Source organism: Rhinichthys klamathensis, unplaced genomic scaffold, assembly GCF_029890125.1.
Source record: "Rhinichthys klamathensis goyatoka isolate OS25496 unplaced genomic scaffold, OSU_Roscu_1.1 h1tg000009l_1, whole genome shotgun sequence".
NCBI classification, from domain to species: Eukaryota; Metazoa; Chordata; class Actinopteri; order Cypriniformes; family Leuciscidae; genus Rhinichthys; species Rhinichthys klamathensis.
In genome coordinates this window covers 422636-442945 of record NW_026606562.1, presented here as the reverse complement: position 1 = coordinate 442945, position 20310 = coordinate 422636, and the positions used below count along the sequence as shown (strand labels likewise).

At 39.5% G+C, this 20310-nt stretch overlaps 1 protein-coding gene across 1 annotated transcript; it reads left to right on the top strand.

Annotated features, from left to right (window-relative positions):
* Window positions 1-3862: 3862 nt before the first annotated feature.
* Window positions 3863-20197, top strand: alpi.1 (alkaline phosphatase, intestinal, tandem duplicate 1). The gene is made up of 11 exons (XM_056260525.1): window positions 3863-4280; window positions 4590-4709; window positions 7933-8048; window positions 8342-8516; window positions 9106-9278; window positions 14897-15031; window positions 15115-15190; window positions 15269-15403; window positions 15514-15705; window positions 16638-16754; window positions 19666-20197. The coding sequence occupies exons 1-11, from the start codon at window positions 4193-4195 to the stop codon at window positions 19935-19937; spliced, it is 1599 nt and encodes a 532-aa protein (XP_056116500.1). The 5' UTR covers window positions 3863-4192; the 3' UTR covers window positions 19938-20197.
* Window positions 20198-20310: the final 113 nt, after the last annotated feature.

The following is a 20310-nucleotide window of genomic DNA, read 5'->3' as shown; positions in this document are numbered from 1 at the left end:
CTAATTATTTATTTATTCTTTAATTTCTCTAATTTATAATTGATGTCATTGACTAGGGTTGCCAACCGTTCCGTATAATAAACCCTACGGAATCGTCCCATATTTAAGGCATCAATGAAGCGTCCCGTATGAAAGCCATGCGGAACGCAGTTTTCCCCGTATTCTCACTCATACGCTTTAAATTGAGAATGAATCATTCCTTTGAGACAAATCCTTGTTTGATTTGAGGAAGGCTTTAAGACCCAGCAGAACCCTCTGCCGACTGGTCTCTGCCGCTTCACAGCCAGCGGGACTCGCACTATCGGCAAATCCCTTCGCTCACTCTCCGCGTTTTGATTCTGGCTAATCAGTTTGGGCGACTGCACATATTCTACCTGAGGGAAGACGTGATTAAAAAGGGAAGTCGTCTTTCACTATGTAAATTAATGTTAAACGTACAGTATGTAATTTTTGGCCAACAGGTCGCTGAAAACACAAACTTTTGAAAACGAGTTTCAAAGTGCAAGTTTTTGAAAACGATACCGTTATCGTCTCTGTGTAAACTACATGAATTTGAATGGAAGTTTGTTTCTGTAATGAAATGAACCTTTTACAATAACAAAGGCGTATATCGATGATGCAAAGCATTAAGTTCTCTTTATCTGAAAAAATATGCATTTTCAATTATTTATACATGGTTGCAACAACATTCAGGCCTAGCTCAAATGAGTGCCATTGTCTAAATACTTTTTTTTTTGGATAAAATTTCAAAGACGTTCAGTTATCTTGCTTTTATATAAGATGCCATCTATGTAGCCTATCTTCCTGACGAAAAAAAAAAACCTTTTAAGTTTATCGTTTTGAATAGAGGTTGATGATATTTACAATAGGCTAATATCCGTTGGTGGAGCTATATATTGAAAATTGGTAAATTCAATAATTTTAGACATAGGCTAATATACATAATTCAATAATTTAACCATATAGGGCCTTTAAAATGAAGATTACAAAATAAATATTAAGAGTAAATTGATTAAGAATGAGGACAGGATATTAAGATAATTTTACAAGAGATACTTTTACAGTTACAGGCACACAAACTTTGGATAAAAATACTATTTATGGCACTCAGGAATGTTTAATTGTGTTTAAATAAACAAAACGAGATACATTTTATAGTTTCAACATTATTTGTTCTTCAGAAAATGTGCAACCATTGAAAATGTGTACCAATTTACTCATGGGCCTTTAAAATGAAGAAACCAAAAGAAGAGTTTAAGAATTTGAATCTAAAAGGATATTAAGATTTCTTTAATATGAGTTACATATACAAACTTTGGTAAAAAAAAAAAAAAAGTAGGCTAGTGCCTTTGCCCATTTTTTCCCCTGTAATCTGACTCCAAATCTCAGGTGAAAATTGTTATTTTGTCAAATTGTCTTAAGAGTAAATATAGAGTCAATATACATCCATCACATTGAATATTATGGCTTTCTACTTCATTAATGTTTGTTTTCCTTCAGAAAAAATAATATAATAATTGATAATTGATAATAATAATTGATCCGGGAAAGTGTCTGAAATTTGGTTGATTTTTACACGAAATGACTCAAATGTGTTTATGTCTGCGAACCTTTTAAACATCTTTTATACACACTTAACTCACAGACCCTGCAATGCACTGTGTGGCCAGAACAAATATTCCTTATTCTGTCCCTTATTTTCCTAGAACCACGATTGTCCCTTATTTTCCTTTCCAGAAATTGGCAACCCCATCATTGACCCACATATAATTATTTAACAGTCTGCAAATGTCTATATAAGTTTATAGTTATACATAACAGTATGCATAGTAGGGCAAAAATGAAGATTTTTTACCAACCGTTTCATTCCCCAACACTGCATTTACCACAGTTTCTGTTTCCAAAACAGACGTATAGTCTCTGTTTAGTTAAGGTTTTTGGATAACACCACTTCCAGTGTAAAGGCTATGGGAAAACCTTAAGGAGAATGGAAAATAGTTCGGGACAGAGCTTGAGCTGGTTTTAGTCTCACCGCAACTCATTATTAGCTTAATCTCGAGTTCAGCCCTTAAGAGCAGTGCCTACCATAACAATGGCCTGACGTGTCCCGGCTAGCGAGGATTGAGTTTCCCCGCTCATATTTTGGTACGTGCAGTGTGGTCACACATGATGTGAGGCCTCGGTGAAAGAACGGTTCATATTTCCGCTTTTATTAGCTGCTTGATTCGCCACAAACGAGTGTGTGGAGTCCGCAGTGCAGTTGAACACGTTGTCCATGCGACACAGATGAGGTGCTCTCTAAGCCTCATTTACAGGGTTGCACAACCGAGCCTTTCTGGATTTAAACTCAACGCTCCTGGACTCTTTCATATCGTTGTCTTCTGTTTCCCCCCCTCTCCTCTCTGTCTCTCTCTATTTTTACAACATTAATTCTCCACTACCTCATTGAAGAAAAATGCTGCTTACGTTTATTTCCCACAAAACAATCCAAGGGTGCAGACTCAGCAAACCATCAATTACTGACGTAAAATCACTGTAACGCATGGACTTAAATTGGTTTATTGTTTACATAAAACACCAGCGACAGCAGTCAAATAAAAGACACCATTGTTCAATAAATAGCTACATTTATTCATAAGAATAATTATGGGTAGTAGTGTGTATGACCAAACTCCATATATAGGCTATACAGTATAGGCTATACATATACACAAAAATATAAATATATATACTGTATATATAGTGATAATGTTAATTATTAAAAAAAATATATAAAGCTTCACATTATTAGTAAAAAAAACAATATTAACATACTTTACATTAACATACTTATTGAATGAGTCACATTTAAAGTCATTGTAAAACAGCCGATATACACATAGCCTATGTGATCGCACATCACTATCTATATAAATATCTATATAAATATACTATATATATACATCTATATAAAGACGTTGCTCGGCAACTGTAAACAGCTAAACACTGCTTGCATGTGCATCGCATACTAACAAGTTCTTCCTCGTCTTGACTTGTTTGGGACAGATTGAGCGCTGTGTTTTTCCTTCATGCTTCATTGTTGCATATGTAAATATTAATGTAAAATACTGTCCACAGTTAGATCTGATTTACAGCCTTTTGGAAAAGAAGTGCACTTAGCATACTTTTAAAAAGTCTATAATTTACCTTACTTAAGTGTGAACTGAATGTAATGTTTTCAGGCACTTAAATGCATGTTGTACAAATAAATGAAAACGTATTATAGTTAAAATTTATATTAAATGCAATTAGAATGTTTTTGATCCACATCTTTATGTGTGATTTTATAATTCAATTGTCTTTGAAACATGGTTAAAGTCAAATGCACTCTAATGTAATTAAACTACACATTTGTAATGATTAAGTACAAAATATATTAAACTGAAATGTGATATCAAATAACACAATTTGTGCTTTAGTATGTTAGTCACGCATCAAGTGTGCTTCCTTAAAGCAGGACATAACGTTATTAAAACATTGTATTATTACAAAGCGCACTATTCAAGTGTGTGTTATGAGTCATGAAAGTGTACTCACTAAATCTGCCTTTTATTTATTTTTTATATATACAATTTTTAGCGTATACGCTTATAATATTTGAAGTGTGCATTCAATATAACTAAGCACACTTCTTTCACTAAGATCAACACGATTTTGACATTTCAGGGCCAGTGTTACATGAGTCGCCTACATCATCCTAGTGCGAGGACTGGCGTGCTTGGCGTTTCTCACACCCTGGATTCATTTACAAGTCATAACATCAACAGCAAAAAAGCAGTATGGTTCGAGTGCCAAAAACTGAATGCTGCTTTTCCCCCCGCCGATTAACCCTTGTAAGAAAAACACACATTAGTGCAGTTTGCCACATCAAAGGGGCCGTTCGGCTTCCTCGAGGAGAGCTGGGGAAAGGAAAGGAAGAAAAGAAACAAGGAAGAGCAGTCTTCTAAAAACAAAACCGCCGGATTTGTGCGAGAGGTCGAGGGGCTTCCTGGCCCTGTGTGGTCCCGCACCGTCAGCGCGAGCCTATGAGCTGTCTGGGGCCCCGGCTTCACACACACCCTGGGTTTAAAAAGCAGGGGCTGGAGGTTTGCTGGAGACACTCCTTCCCAGCGTCGAGGTGCACTGAAGTCTCTCCGTCTCTCCTCGTCTCGGGATGTGTTGGGTTTATAGCCGGGCCCCTGGGGGTCTGCTCCTCCTGGCCCTCCTCCTGCTGAACACCGGCTGCGGCGCACAGCCCGTGGGTAAGACACAGCGCTCCTGTTGTCCACGCTGCTAAAATCAGCCCACAGGTAATGATGTCCACGGCTGGGCTCGTGGGTGTTTCGCGTGTAGGTGTGCGGGGTGAAGGGTCCTCAAGAGCTGGTGTTTAGTGGCTCTTTGAGAAGTTGAGTGTAGGTTTACACCAGTGTGGCTGTGGCTGCGTTCCCGTTAGCGCTCAGGTCTTGTCGGGGCAGGTTTGCGGTGGAGCCTCTTCAGAGGAGTTGCTGCCTCAGACCGACGCTATTTCTGAGAAGGAGAGGTTGTTTAAAGCGTCATGTTTGTTCTGGTAGATGAATGGGAGAAGGAGCCGGTGTACTGGAACGATCAGGCCAGGAGGACGCTTCAGACGGCCCTGACGCTGCCGCTGCGAGCGCACCGCGCCAAAAACACCATCCTCTTCCTCGGCGATGGTGAGTTACAGACACGCCTGAACTCAGATCATCGGCCTGGCAAACCACACTTCTTATTACAACAGTACCATTTCTAAGTAATTAATAAGGATTTTTTTAGATTTGAAATACACTAAGCCTTTAATATCATATTTTATTTATATATATATATATATATATATATATATATATATATATATATATATATATATATATATATATATATATATTAGTGCTGGGCAACGATTAATCACATCCAAAATAATAGTTTGTGTTTACATAATATATGTGTGTGTCTTGTGTATAATTATTTTGCATGCATGCATGTGTATATTTAAGAAAATGTGTTATTTATATATATATATATAATATTTATATTTATATATAATATAAATTATGTATAAATATATATATATATATACAGTATATACATGCAAATATTTCTTAAATATATACATGCATGTATGGGTATTTATATATACAAAATAATTATACACAGGACACACACATATATTATGTAAACATAAACTTTTATTTTGGATGCTAGTTGCCCAGCACTAAAATACACACTTTAGCATAAGAAGTACAGAAATAATATACTTTAAAAGAATATACTTAAGTGCTGAAGTAACTGGAAAACAATGAATCGCAATGAAAATGTATTTTAGTTAAAATTTATATTAAATGCAATAGTTCACTTAAAGGTGCAGTGTGTAAGTTTGAGCGGCGTCTAGTGGTGAGGGTTGCGAATGGCAACCAACAGAAGTTACGGTGGGCGACAGGAAGTGATGTCGTCGTCTGAGACAGCAGAGAGTAGCCAGTTCAGCAATGAGGTTTCTTTACAAAGATAAATTAAGAAATTAGGTTTACTTTATTGTTCAGTAAAACGATATGTTACTGCGGATATTATTGTTACTTGTTCATCATTGTGCAAGTGTTTTATTTGCTGACTTTAGCTCGCTTCTTTGCACGAAGAACAACACAGTGACGAAACACGCTCTGTAGTGGTTTGTCCATTTAGGGCCACCGTAGAAACATGTCAACGCAAAATGACTATTTCAATGTAAGAGGACCCGCGGTGTGTGTGAGGACAGAAATGCTCATTCTAAGGTAATACAAACATAACGGTTCGTTATATAAAGTTAAGTTATGTATATTATATTGCATTTCTGTCTACAGATCCTCCTAAATATGCACCTTTAAGAGTGCTTTTTTACCCAGTAGAGCTTAATCTATATGTGTAATTTCACAATTACTTTGAAAAATAGTACTGACAAGCACTTGTTATGGCAAACTGAAATATACTTTAATGTCTTTTCAATTGAAACTTGTGTCATATATTTAAATATATTTGTAATTTGGAAGATGCAATCAAGTACATTTAAAATATATTAGCTTTATATGTGATATTCAATCACACCGTTACAATCATAATCAAATATTTTACATGTGCTTTAGGATGTTAGTCAACACATCACTTTAAAGCATGTTAAAAGATTAATAAAGCCCCCCCTGTGGTGAAAATCCAGCTTTTAATGTTGTTTATGTGTCTATGTGGTGTTTTTAATATGCTTTAAGACAAACCATGTGTAAATTCATAAGTCGACAGCATTGCTGAGTATTTTCTCCTTAAAACTGCAGTGAACCAAAGACAGTCTCAAAAACACGGTTTGAAATCGCTGGTGTTTCTGACGCCACAAACGACCTTGTAACCAATCAGATCAACGTGTGATCGTCAACCAGTGGATCTCTGAGCTGAGTGAGTGAGTGGAGGCGGGGCTCATTTGCATATTCATACAACTGCGTATACTAAATGAGGCAAGGGTGTCGAGTTACATTCAAGCTGGTTTAAGGCATAAAGATTTTTTTTCAAGGAAAACCGTTTAAATCTGTAATTTTGGTGATCAAGGATGAGTTTTAAGGGATACAATGATTGACTACAGGGGGACTTTAAAAAGAATATTTAAATTGTACTAAGTGTGTTAAGAAACATTCATGAAAGTATACTCTCTTTAAGAGCACCTAAGTGGCCTTTTATTTAATCAATATTATATTATCTGCCAGTATAGTCTTTTTAAATATACTTCTAAGCAGTGTTGGGAAAAGTTACTCTTAAAAGTAATGTATTACAATATTGCGTTACTACCTAAAAAAGTAACTAACTGTGTTACTTAGTTACTTTTTATGGAAATTAATGTGTTGCGTTGCTTTTGTGTTACCTTTTTTCTCTTGGGCTGGGCTTGCTTGTTAGTTTTTTAATAACAAAAAGTAATATTTTTGGCAAATTTAAGGCTCATTCGCACCAAAAGTGAAATGAATAAGCCTCAGGCTGAAGGAAAGGCACATCCACTCCTGTACAGTAGAGGGCGCCGCTCAAACTAACCGTTCAGCTGTGCTGCCGTTCTGGAGTGAAGAAGAAGAAAGATCAACACTCTTACTTCGGCAATAAAAACAACAAAAATAAACAAATGTGATGTTTATGCAGTCATTTGGTAGTCATTGGGTAATAAAGTGAGATTAAATACATAAAGTACATTTGTGTTATTTAACATTTAATTATTGCAGATTTGTGTAATATTCTGAGTTTGCATTTTATTGTTTTTATTCATTCTGAGGAATACTGAATGTGTTTTGTGTACGTGAGATGAGTAAATGCATGATCACATTTAGTCTAGATCTACACTAACACCATGTTCACACACACAACGCCTCTGCACTTACTCACGATTCCTCTCAACAGGAGAGCTGTCAGTCCATTCATGGGGAAACTAAGAAACAAAACTTATTTGAAAAAGTAACTCAGATATTTTGTTGTAATTTCAAAAGTAATGCGTTACTTTACTAGTTATTTGAAAAAGTAATCTGATTACGTAACGTGCGGTACTTGTAATGCGCGGTTCTAAAATTTGAAGTGCACATTCAATACAATTAAACGCACTTCTTTTCACAAGGGTTTATAACTTAATTTTGTCGCTTTTATCTGTATGACACTTTTTACACTGCTCTCTTGAATGCTTGATTAATTGATGCATGTATGTTTTATTTGGTAAGTAGTAATAGGTGGGATAATGTGCAGTCAGATGTTCCCGAGTGTGTTATGCGATAACGATTGGTTGACTGTATATTACGGGCATACCTGTTACTTACCCCATATTTTACTGTAGGGTTTATGAATGGTTTTGGGCTCAGCTCAGGGTCAAGCTGTGATATGTGGCATCAGGCGGTGTGTGTGTTCCTCCTTCAGGGATGGGTGTGTCTACGGTCTCCGCCGCCCGTATACTGCGAGGACAGATGGAAGGACGCTCGGGGGAGGAGACTGTTCTGGCCATGGATACGTTTCCATACGTCGCCCTGTCAAAGGTCTAAAGATTCTCATTTCCCACACTGTTTTATCACTATGCTAAGTGATCATTAGTGACTTGTTATGCAAGACAAAGCCATGTTTTGGTTATGCGGTGTATGAAAAAGTTTGAGATTGCCTGAGATTGCATTTTTCGTTTTCCATATTGAGATTCTGGGTTATCGGAAAAATTACAAACACCACCTTTAATAGCAAACAAATGCTGGACTAAGAGATTGTTTATCTAGTTATTAACAGCAGTCTGTTTTTAACGCGATAATTATTTCAAGTTCTGTGATGTGTTTCCAAACAGACGTATAGTGTTGACAAGCAAGTGGCGGACAGTGCCAGCACGGCGACTGCGTACCACTGCGGCGTGAAGGCCAATGCCAAGACGGTGGGCTTGAGTGCCAAAGCAGTGGCCTATGAGTGCAACACAACATTCGGCAATGAGGTTTTCTCAGTGTTGCATCGTGCCAAAACACAAGGTAGGCTATTTTCCATTTAGCCTCACTATCACAATGTTGTTGCTGTTCTTAAAGGGACAGTTCACCCAAAAATAGTCATATGTTTTGTCTTGTCTTGTATTTTATCACTTAAAACTCATATTTGAACACCAAAATGACATATTTAAACGTTTTTTTTCCTGTGATTTTTTTTTATTCTTAAAATTGCTTAAATGTAACTCTACACCCTTGCCACAAACTCTCAAAAATTAGGGTTTTCGCAGCAATGCGCTGATGGAAGCATTGATGGAAGCATTGATCTATTCTGATGGAATAGAAGAAGCATTTTTGGTTCCCAAAAGCAACTTTCAGTGAAAACTTGTGAAGAACATTTTAATAATCTAAAGAACCTTTTGTGGAATGGAAAGGTTCCAGGGGTAATAAAGGTTCTTAGTTTTGAACTATCCCAGACTGCAACATAGTGTCGGCCACATGTGGATTACACGCGTACCAGATGTGGGCCGGATCTGGGCGACACTATGTTGCAGTTTGGGATAGACGCCAATAAAGAAGCTTTATTTTGAAGAGTGCAGATTGATGTGATGGTGTGTGGTTGTGTGTGTACATCCAGGAAAGTCTGTGGGCATTGTGACCACCACCAGAGTCCAGCACGCTTCGCCCGCGGCGGCCTACGCCCACTCCGTGAGCCGCAGCTGGTACAGCGATGCAGACGTGCCCTCCGCCGCCCGCCGCCAGGGCTGCTCCGACATCGCCACGCAGCTCGTGACCAACACCGACATTGATGTGAGCCCCAGTCTTTCATGCCAGAGGTTCATAAATAACTGCTGGTGATGGTATTCTGCACAGCTGCACACACAAATAAGTACTATTTGAATGTCTGATTTGTTTTAGTGAATTTGTTCGTTCAGACGGTTCATATAAATTAACAGACAAATGATTCGCCATTGATTCGCCATCGCCATAGAGTTTTTTTGGAACATTTCAAGTTTGATAATGTATATTTATCTATTTGTCTATTTTAACATCTCTACTTTAACTCGTTTAATCAGACTGGTCAAAGTTACATTTTTAGTTGACAAACTAGATGCAACCCTTACGAAAATGAAGTGTGCTTAAAGGATTAGTTTACCTCAAAATGAAAATTTCCTGATAATTGACTCACCCCAATGCCATCCAAGATGTTCATGTCTTTCTTTCTTCAGTGGAAAAGAAATTAAGTTTTTTGAGGAAAACTTTTCAGGATTTTTCTCCACACAATGGACTTCAATTGCAACCAACATGTTGAAGTCGAAATCAATGCAGTTTCAAAGGGCTATGAAGAGCTTCACACGGCTCTGCATGATCCCAGCTGAGGAACAGGGTCTTATCTAGCAAAACCATCGCTCATAAAAAAAAAAAAAAAAAAAAAAAAAAAACTTTTAGATACTTTTTAACCACAATTGTTTGTCTTGTGCTGGTCTGCGACACGCCAGGGATTAAGTCACACATTGGAAACGTCACAATTTTTTTTTTTTTTTTTATAATAATAAATTAAAACAAAGATGGCAGACGATTTTGAAGTTGGAGGAGAAAACGGGAGAAAATAAGATGGAATTTTTCGCCCTTCCCTGCCTTTTTGAACCGGATTACACAGACAAATAGCTTAGATAGATGACGTGGCGCGTGACGTTTCCAACGTTATGACGTAATCCCTGGCGTGTCGCAGACAAGCACAAGACGAACAATTGTGGTTAAAAAGTATATAAATGTTTTTTTTTTTTTAAATGGCCGATGGTTTCGCTAGATAAGACCCTGTTCCTCAGCTGGGATCGTGCAGAGCCGTGTGAAGCTCTTCAAAGCCCTTTGAAACTGCATTGATTTGGACTTCAACATGTTGATTGCAATTGAAGTCCATTGTGTGGAGAAAAATCCTGAAATGTTTTCCACAAAAAAATTAATTTCTTTTCCACTGAAGAAAGAAAGACATGAACATCTTGGATGGCATTGGGGTGAGTAAATTATCAGGAAATTTTCATTTTGAGGTAAACTAATCCTTTAATTGTATTGAATGTACACTTGCAGTGTTCTTCAAATCTCAAAAGTATATTTCAGTGAACGGACACTGTAATGATTGGCTAACTTCTTCGCAAAGGAAACAGTATCAACGCCCACTCGCTATTGCACACGATTAAAGGTTCTCTAAGCGATCCTGGGTGACGTCACTTCTTGTTGACGTTCGAACTATTGTCAAACAAAACGGAGGCTAGCTAGACCCTCCCTCCTCCTCATCCGCACACTAACCCCCCAAACCACACCCCCAAACCCTTCTTGTCGGTGATTGGCTAGAACAGTTTGTTATGTTTTGGGGAGCGGGTCGCTGCAGTTTGTTTTTGTTGCTGTGTGTGGAGCCAGGGCTGTCTACAGAGATCGCGTTTCTTTACAGTGTGTTCAGGGGACAGGCAGCCAGCGGATAGTGAGAAGATGTTTGCTGTATGTGACAAAAAATGTTTTGGCCTAAAAAACACGTGACATCGCTTAGAGCACCTTTAAGTGTTTTGAAAACATTATCCATATAAAACGGTCATTTACAGACAAAGCATTAAGAAATCGTGTACTTACAGTTTGTAATGCAGCTGCTGTGAGATCCACTTCAGTCTTCTGCTTCTTCACTTTGCCTCGCTGACAAAATAATAAGCTCCGAACAAACATATATTCATCTGATGCGAACCGGGACACCATTAAAATAAACCACCCTCTTGTTTCTGACACTGGGATCCTTCTGAAGTCTCTACAGAGCTGTTTAAACTGGACATGTCAAACAGCGGCTCTTTCACTCTTCCATGTTTCCTATTGTCGGCAGAATCCAGATTGTGGAGTAGAAACTGAATACGCATTTGTGTACTGTATCAGTGTAGACAGCGTCAGTCATTATAATGGGTTATATTTACTTTTGGCGCGACGCTCGCGTCCAGTGTAGGAAAATGCCAGCCGTTAAGCGACTGAACGCCAGTGGGCGGAGCCTATAGTGTGACGATGATTTTTTACGACTTTTTCTCATGAGGCAGTCATATGCAAATGTTTTTGTGTTTTAGTACTCTTTTGTTGTGCTTTAAAGAAATACACTTATTTTGATGTGTTGACTAGCATACCAAAGCACATGTGAAGTGCTTGATTAACTTTGGTGTTATTCAATATTACAATTCAATGTCACGTTATTTGAGATATTTATAGGGCTGTGCCCGAAGCCGAATCTCAAATTTGTAAAGAAGAGAACGGATGCTACAGAGCGCCTAAAGGGACATGGTGAAGACACAAATGACATGGGAGGAAAATATATATTTCAATGCTTTTGCGTTCTCTCGACATTATATACACTCACCTAAAGGATTACTAGGAACACCTGTTCAATTTCTCATTAATGCAATTATCTAATCAACCAATCACATGGCAGTTGCTTCAATGCATTTAGGGGTGTGGTCCTGGTCCTCAGTACTCCAAACTGAATGTCAGAACAGGAAAGAAAGGTGATTTAAGCAATTTTGAGCGTGGCATGGTTGTTGGTGCCAGACGGGCCGGTCTGAGTATTTCACAATCTGCTCAGTTACTGGGATTTTCACGCACAACCATTTCTAGGGTTTACAAAGAATGGTGTGAAAAGGGAAAAACATCCAGTATGCGGCAGTCCTGTGGGCGAAAATGCCTTGTTGATGCTAGAGGTCAGAGGAGAATGGGCCGACTGATTCAAGCTGATAGAAGAGCAACTTTGACCGAAATAACCACTCGTTACAACCGAGGTATGCAGCAAAGCATTTGTGAAGCCACAACACGCACAACCTTGAGGCGGATGGGCTATAACAGCAGAAGACCCCACCGGGTACCACTCATCTCCATTACAAATAGGGAAAAGAGGCTACAATTTGCAAGGGCTCACCAAAATTGGACAGTTGAAGACTGGAAAAATGTTGCCTGGTCTGATGAGTCTCAATTTCTGTTGAGAAATTCATATGGTAGAGTCAGAATTTGGCGTAAACAGAATAAGAAAAAGGATCCATCATGCCTTGTTACCACTGTGCAGGCTGGTGGTGGTGGTGTAATGGTGTGGGGGATGTTTTCTTGGCACACTTTAGGCCCCTTAGTGCCACTTGGGCATCGTTTAAATGCCACGGCCTACCTGAGCATTGTTTCTGACCATGTCCATCCCTTTATGGCCACCATGTACCCATCCTCTGATGGCTACTTCCAGCAGGATAATGCACCATGTCACAAAGCTCGAATCATTTCGAAATTGGTTTCTTGAACATGACAATGAGTTCACTGTACTAAAATGGCCCCCACAGTCACCAGATCTCAACCCAATAGAGCATCTTTGGGATATGGTGGAACGGGAGCTTCGTGCCCTGGATGTGCATCCCACAAATCTCCATCAACTGCAAGATGCTATCCTATCAATATGGGCCAACATTTCTAAAGAATGCTTTCAGCACCTTGTTGAATCAATGCCACGTAGAATTAAGGCAGTTCTGAAGGCGAAAGGGGGTCAAACACAGTATTAGTATGGTGTTCCTAATAATCCTTTAGGTGAGTGTAGGTGGGTAATTATACTGTATATAATTTGTAGGCATTAGGGAGCTGCTATCAATATATTGAATTCGCTTTTGAATGTGCGCTCACTTTTCAATTTCGAATTCGTGATCACGTGCACTCTGTGTATAGGGGGTGACGGCACTGTGATTTTGCCAAGTAAGACATGGTCCTGGATCAACATTCCTGTCCCAAAATGTAGTCCTTACCCAATCCCTACCCCTAAACCTAACCCTACCCATAACTTTTCCCTAAAATCAGAGAGTAATGAAAGGTTAATAACACTGATGTGTAAGTACTTCGCCCTGGTTCTAAGCCTAAACTTGACATAAACTGTAAACTTGTCCCTCAAATCTGATTGATTGATTGGAAAGTTGATCCAGGATCAACAACAATGTTGATCCAGGAACATGTGGTACTTGGTGAAATCACGTTCACCGTTACTGACCACACATTTTACAAGAAATATATTTCTCATTGACGCTCAGGATCTGTTGCACACCAAATCCTCCGGCATCGTCCTGTCAGCCTTCTCCCCTTACTATTTCACGTCATAAGTGAAATCTGATGTACTGTAATGTAACCGACTAGTGAGCCTAACCATGTCCCTTTAGGGGCTCCGTAGAATCCCTTATTCAGGCAAATGCCTAGATATTTATATTTATTTATAAAAAACATAATACTCTAAGTATTTGAGCTTGTTTTGAGCTTGTAGCACAGCTAGCAATCAGTAGCATGACTGTTGTTATAAGGGATAGTTCACTTTGAAATTAATGTTTGGTATGTTTTAGCTTACCTCAAGGGCATCCAAGATGTAGGTGTCTTTGTTTCCGCAGTAGTTTCAGTTTTGATATTTTTAGGTCAAACCGTTCTTGTCTGTCAGTCATATAATGCAGGTCTATGGTCACCACCTCAAAGAGCATGCACAGAGAAGTCCAAATTAAACATGATTTAATGACTCGCAAATGTAAGTACACATTGATGGCCTAAGACACGAAACGAGCAGTTTGTGTGAGAAAACGAACAGTATTTATATCGTTTTTACCTCTTGTAACCACAGCCACGTCCAAGTGATCTGATGGCGCCGGCGCTTCGGTCTGCGCAAGCGCCGGAAGTGATCTCTCGCGCGTGTACGTCACTCATTGTTTACACAGAACAGAGATTGTAGGTAAGACGACTAATTAAAATGGTACTAATTTGCGCTTATCCGAGATGTTTAAACCGTCGTAAAAGAAAACAATTAAAAAAATAAAAAATAAAAAAATTGTATGAGTGACGTACACGCGCGAGAGATCACTTCCGGCGCTTGCGCAGACCGAAGCGCCGGCGCCATCAGATCACTTGGACGTGGCTGTGTTTACAAGAGGTAAAAATGATATAAATACTGTTCGTTTTCTCACACAAACCGCTCGTTTCGTGTCTTAGGCCATCAATGTGTACTTACATTTACGAGTCATTAAATCATGTTTAATTTGGACTTCTCTGTGCGTGCTCTTTGAGGTGGTGACCATAGACCTGCATTATATGACTGACAGACAAGAACGGCTTGACCTAAAAATATCAAAATTGAAACTTCTGCGGAAACAAAGACACCTACATCTTGGATGCCCTTGAGGTAAGCTAAAACATATCAAAAATTAATTTCAAAGTGAACTATCCCTTTAACTACTTCGAACCTAACCTTAAGGCAACCTAAAGGTTCAAAGTAGCTTTTTCGACAATCTAGTGACTTAAATACACAATGGCATCATTTAAATACCAAATGCATCAGTGAAACAACTAAACGTTAACCTTTTTGAGACGAGAGGTTGGTAAATGTCAAATATGTGTCTCTGTTGTAGGTAATTCTTGGCGGTGGCCGTATGTACATGACACCCAAGGGTACGCCTGATCCCGAATACCCCTCTTCATCCTCTCGCAAAGGGGATCGCAAAGACAAAAGGAACCTCATTGACATTTGGCTAAATGCTCGTAAGGTATCGCCCAAGAAATCCATTTACCACAGCACACATTTGTGATTGTAAACCCCTGCTACAATCGTGTCTGTTTTGTTTGTAAGGGAAGGAACGCCCAGTATGTGTGGAACAGAGAGCAGCTTGATGCGGTGGACGTTAAAACAACAGACTGCCTGATGGGTAATGCCAGTTCACGAGGATTCTGCGTTCGTTGTCAAGTCTGCCACTGTGATATCCTCATTCATTTTTCTCGTTCAGGTCTGTTTGAACCCAAAGATATGAGATTTGAAGTGTTTAGGAATCGTACCCGTGACCCCTCCATTGTGGACATGACAGAGAAAGCCATTCAGATCCTCAGCAAGAATCCTAAAGGGTTTTTTCTCTTTGTGGAAGATGAGTATTTATCATTTGCTGTGGTGTTACTGCTTTATCAATATATTTTGCTAACAGTGAAACACATCTCTGTTTGTGGTTTTGTGTGTTTTTTGTTGTTGTTTTTTTACGAGGTAGAATAGACCATGGACACCATGACGGCGTTGCCAAGCTTGCTCTGACGGAAACCATCATGTTTGACCGGGCAATTCAGAGAGCGTCTGAGCTGACCAGCGAATCGGACACTCTCACTGTTGTCACTGCAGATCACTCCCATGTCTTCACCTTTGGTGGAAACACTCCCCGAGGGAACCCTATTTTTGGTAGCTTACTTCCTCTCTTTGCTTTCAAATAATGACAATGTTAAGAAAGGTATACTAACATAGCATGACCTATTCATTTTGTACTCTAGACCTCCCTATTTTTCACTTTCCTTGTGCTTTCAGCCTTTGGTTAGTAAGCTAACTGATTAACCTACTAGCTTAGCATATTTATATTTTGTATTTTAAGTGGATTTTATGGTAGTTATGATCCATTAATTCACTTTTTGAGCATAAACCTGAATTTCCAACTTAAACTGTCATAAATCTTGAATGCTTTGGAGCACAGACTTCAGTTTGGTCTCTTTTTAAAGATGACACTTGGCAGATTATTGCTGAAGAGAAAAACAGTTTAACAAAGTAAACTTAAAGAAATTATATTTAATTATTGTAATAAAAAATGCATAAAAATACTCATTTGAATTTTTATATGAAATTATTTTATATGCAATTTAATATGGAATATCCAAAACATGTTGCAAAAATAAAATAAAAGCCATAAATCTAAACAAGGTGTGTTCCAAATTTGAGGTTGATATCTCCAAAAATTAGCTTTCATTAAGATTTTGTTTGTGCACAAACATTTCCAGTACCAAACATTTCCACTAGATGAAATTTGTTTAATATTTTCATGAGTTCAAGTGACAATTTTTTTCAAGAAAATTTAACCTTTTCCATTCATGTCTGTGATTTTTCTCATTTATTATTTTTTAGTGTGTGCGTGTGTGTTCACATAGCAAGTGGCAAAACCCTTACCCAGTTTTGTCCCATTCCGATTTTCTTCTTTTTTTTACCAATACGTAAACATTTTCCGAAGAGCACCAGAGGGTTAAATACATGACATACAAGTTTCAGTAGAAATTAGACATTAGGTTTGAGTTTAGGTTTGACCCAAGGGGCTTCATGCACTTTTTTACTTGTTATTTGTCTTTCAGGCCTGGCACCCAAGAAGGCTGAGGATAGTCTTCCCTTCACTAGTGTCTTGTATGCTAACGGACCAGGATACGTTCATGTGAACGGAACAAGAGGAAACGTTTCAGCAGTGGATTATTGTAAGTGTTCACATAGTTTAGTACCTGTACCCTCTTAAAAATAAAGGTTGTTGATTGGCATCTTTGGTTCCATGAACTTTTAACATCCATGGAATCTTCCCATCCCACTAAATGTTCTTTATAGTGGAAAAAAGCTTCTTTAGATTGTTAAAAAGTTATAAAAGATTGTTAAAAAGTTATTTGCAGTAAGAAAAAAAAAAGTATTTTAAGAACCGAACACTGAAAGGTTTGGAAGCTTGTTTCCATCACAGAATAAAAAATGTAAAAGTTGATTGCGATTTTTCTTTGTCCCACAATTCTGACTTTTTTTCTCAGAATTGGGAGTCTATATCTTACAATTCTGAGAAAAAAAGTCAAAGTATCTCGCAATTTTTACTTTATAACTTGCAGTTCTGAGGTTATATCTTGCAATTTGACCTTTATAACTTGCAATTTGAACTTTATAACCCACAATTGTGAGTTTATATTTCGCAATTTGAACTTTGTCTTGCAATTCGAACTTTAGAACTTGCGATTTCGAGTTCATATCTCACAATTCAGACTTTATAAGTTGCAATTGTAAGTTATAAACTCAGAATTGCAAGAAAGTCAGGATTGTGAGATATATGCTGCGTTAATGCCATGTGGTACAGAGTTCATGTGATACAGAGGTCATGTGATACAGAGGTCATGTGGTACAGAGGTCAGGTGGTACAGAGGTCAGGTGGTACAGAGGTCAGGTGGTACAGAGGTCAGGTGGTACAGAGGTCATGTGATACAGAGGTCAGGTGGTACAGAGGTCATGTGGTACAGAGGTCATGTGATACAGAGGTCATGTGGTACAGAGGTCATGTGGTACAGAGGTCAGGTGGTACAGAGGTCATGTGGTACAGAGGTGGTCAGGTGGTACAGAGGTGGTCAGGTGGTACAGAGGTCATGTGGTATAGAGGTCATGTGGTACAGAGGTCATGTGGTACAGAGGTGGTCAGGTGGTACAGAAGTCAGGTGGTACAGAGGTCATGTGGTACAGAGGTCATGTGGTACAGAGGTCATGTGGTACAGAGGTCATGTGATACAGAGGTCATGTGGTACAGAGGTCATGTGGTACAGAGGTCATGTGGTACAGAGGTCATGTGATACAGAGGTCATGTGGTACAGAGGTCATGTGGTACAGAGGTCAGGTGGTACAGAGGTCATGTGGTACAGAGGTGGTCAGGTGGTACAGAGGTGGTCAGGTGGTATAGAGGTCATGTGGTACAGAGGTCATGTGGTACAGAGGTGGTCAGGTGGTACAGAAGTCAGGTGGTACAGAGGTCATGTGGTACAGAGGTCATGTGGTACAGAAGTCAGGTGGCACAGAGGTCAGGGGGTACAGAGGTCATGTGATACAGAGGTCAGGTGGTACAGAGGTCATGTGGTACAGAGGTCATGTGATACAGAGGTCATGTGGGACAGAGGTCAGGTGATACAGAGGTCAGGGGGTACAGAGGTCAGGTGGTACAGAGGTCATGTGATACAGAGGTCATGTGATACAGAGGTCAGGTGGCACAGAGGTCAGGGGGTACAGAGGTCATGTGATACAGAGGTCAGGTGGTACAGAGGTCATGTGGTACAGAGGTCATGTGATACAGAGGTCATGTGGTACAGAGGTCATGTGATACAGAGGTCAGGTGGGACAGAGGTCAGGTGGTACAGAGGTCATGTGATACAGAGGTCATGTGATACAGAGGTCATGTGGTACAGAGGTCATGTGGTACAGAGGTCAGGTGGTACAGAGGTCATGTGGTACAGAGGTGGTCAGGTGGTACAGAAGTCAGGTGGTAAAGAGGTCATGTGGTACAGAGGTCATGTGGTACAGAAGACAGGTGGCACAGAGGTCATGTGATACAGAGGTCATGTGGCACAGAGGTCATGTGGTACAGAGGTCAGGTGGTACAGAGGTCATGTGTTACAGAGGTCATGTGTTACAGAGGTCATGTGATACAGAGGTCAGGTGGTACAGAGGTCATGTGGTACAGAGGTCAGGTGGTACAGAGGTCATGTGTTACAGAGGTCATGTGATACAGAGGTCAGGTGGTACAGAGGTCAGGTGGTACAGAGGTCATGTGGTACAGAGGTCAGATGGTACAGAGGTCATGTGTTACAGAGGTCAGTACAGAGGTCATGTGATACAGAGGTGGTCATGTGTTACAGAGGTCATGTGATACAGAGGTCAGGTGGTACAGAGGTCATGTGGTACAGAGGTCAGGTGGTACAGAGGTCAGATGGTACAGAGGTCATGTGTTACAGAGGTCATGTGGTACAGAGGTCATGTGTTACAGAGGTCATGTGGTACAGAGGTCATGTGGTACAGAGGTCATGTGGTACAGAGGTCATGTGTTACAGAGGTCATGTGATACAGAGGTCAGGTGGTACAGAGGTCATGTGGTACAGAGGTCATGTGGTACAGAGGTCAGATAGTACAGAGGTCATGTGTTACAGAGGTCATGTGTTACAGAGGTCAGTACAGAGGTCATGTGGTACAGAGGTGGTCATGTGTTACAGAGGTCATGTGATACAGAGGTCATGTGGTACAGAGGTCAGGTGGTACAGAGGTCAGGTGGTACAAGTCTGAGTTCCCAGTTTACAAGTTGTAAAGTCCTACGTGGTCGTGAGTGCTTTTTACAAGCCGGAATCTCGTAAGTACGGTAATTTCTACATGTGTGGACGCTAAACTCTCAATTCGGATAAAAAATTCACAATGAAGTCATCATTACTTTTATTTTTCTATTCCATGACGGTAACAAGCTTCCATAGAAAGGTTCTTTGGGGAACCAACAATGCTTCTTCTATGGCTACAAAAAACACTCTTCTGGAACCTTTATTTTTACGAGTGTATACATGTATATATATTTATATGCAACTATCATAGATGATCTTATTCTGCTTGTAGTTGATGAAGAGTACATGCAACAAGCTGCGGTTCCTTTAGAATCAGAGACACACGGAGGGGAAGATGTGGCTATCTACGCCAAAGGCCCGATGGCTCACCTCTTTCATGGAGTGAAGGAGCAGAACTACGTGGCCCACGCCATGGCGTACGCAGCGTGCCTGGAGCCGTACACCAACTGCCCGCTGCGTCTCCACGACTCCGGCGGCTGTAGAAACACGCTTTCAGCGCTTCTCATCGCACTAACCGCTGCGTTTTGGCTTGTCGCCAGATGACAGACTCCATTACGTGAGCGATTGAGGCCTCAGGACTCTTTTGGGCTGTTTGGAGATTTATAACCCAAATTGTTTATATTGAAGTTTTGTTCTCTGCAGATGTGCAATGCTGTGTATATAAATGTAAAGTTGTTGTTTTTTACATTTATTTTATAAACAGATTTTTTTTTTGTATATATTGCACAATGGAAAGCTCTTTTGCACTGTGATTATAAATTTCAAACATGTGAGATCAATAAACTTTCTAAAAGAAAACATTAGTCATTTTGTCTGTGTTATCAATTAAATAGCACTTTCATAATTGCTGTCGTATTCATTGAAAGTGATTGTTACTGTACGTGTAATTCAAACGGAAACAAGGTTATTTTTCTTA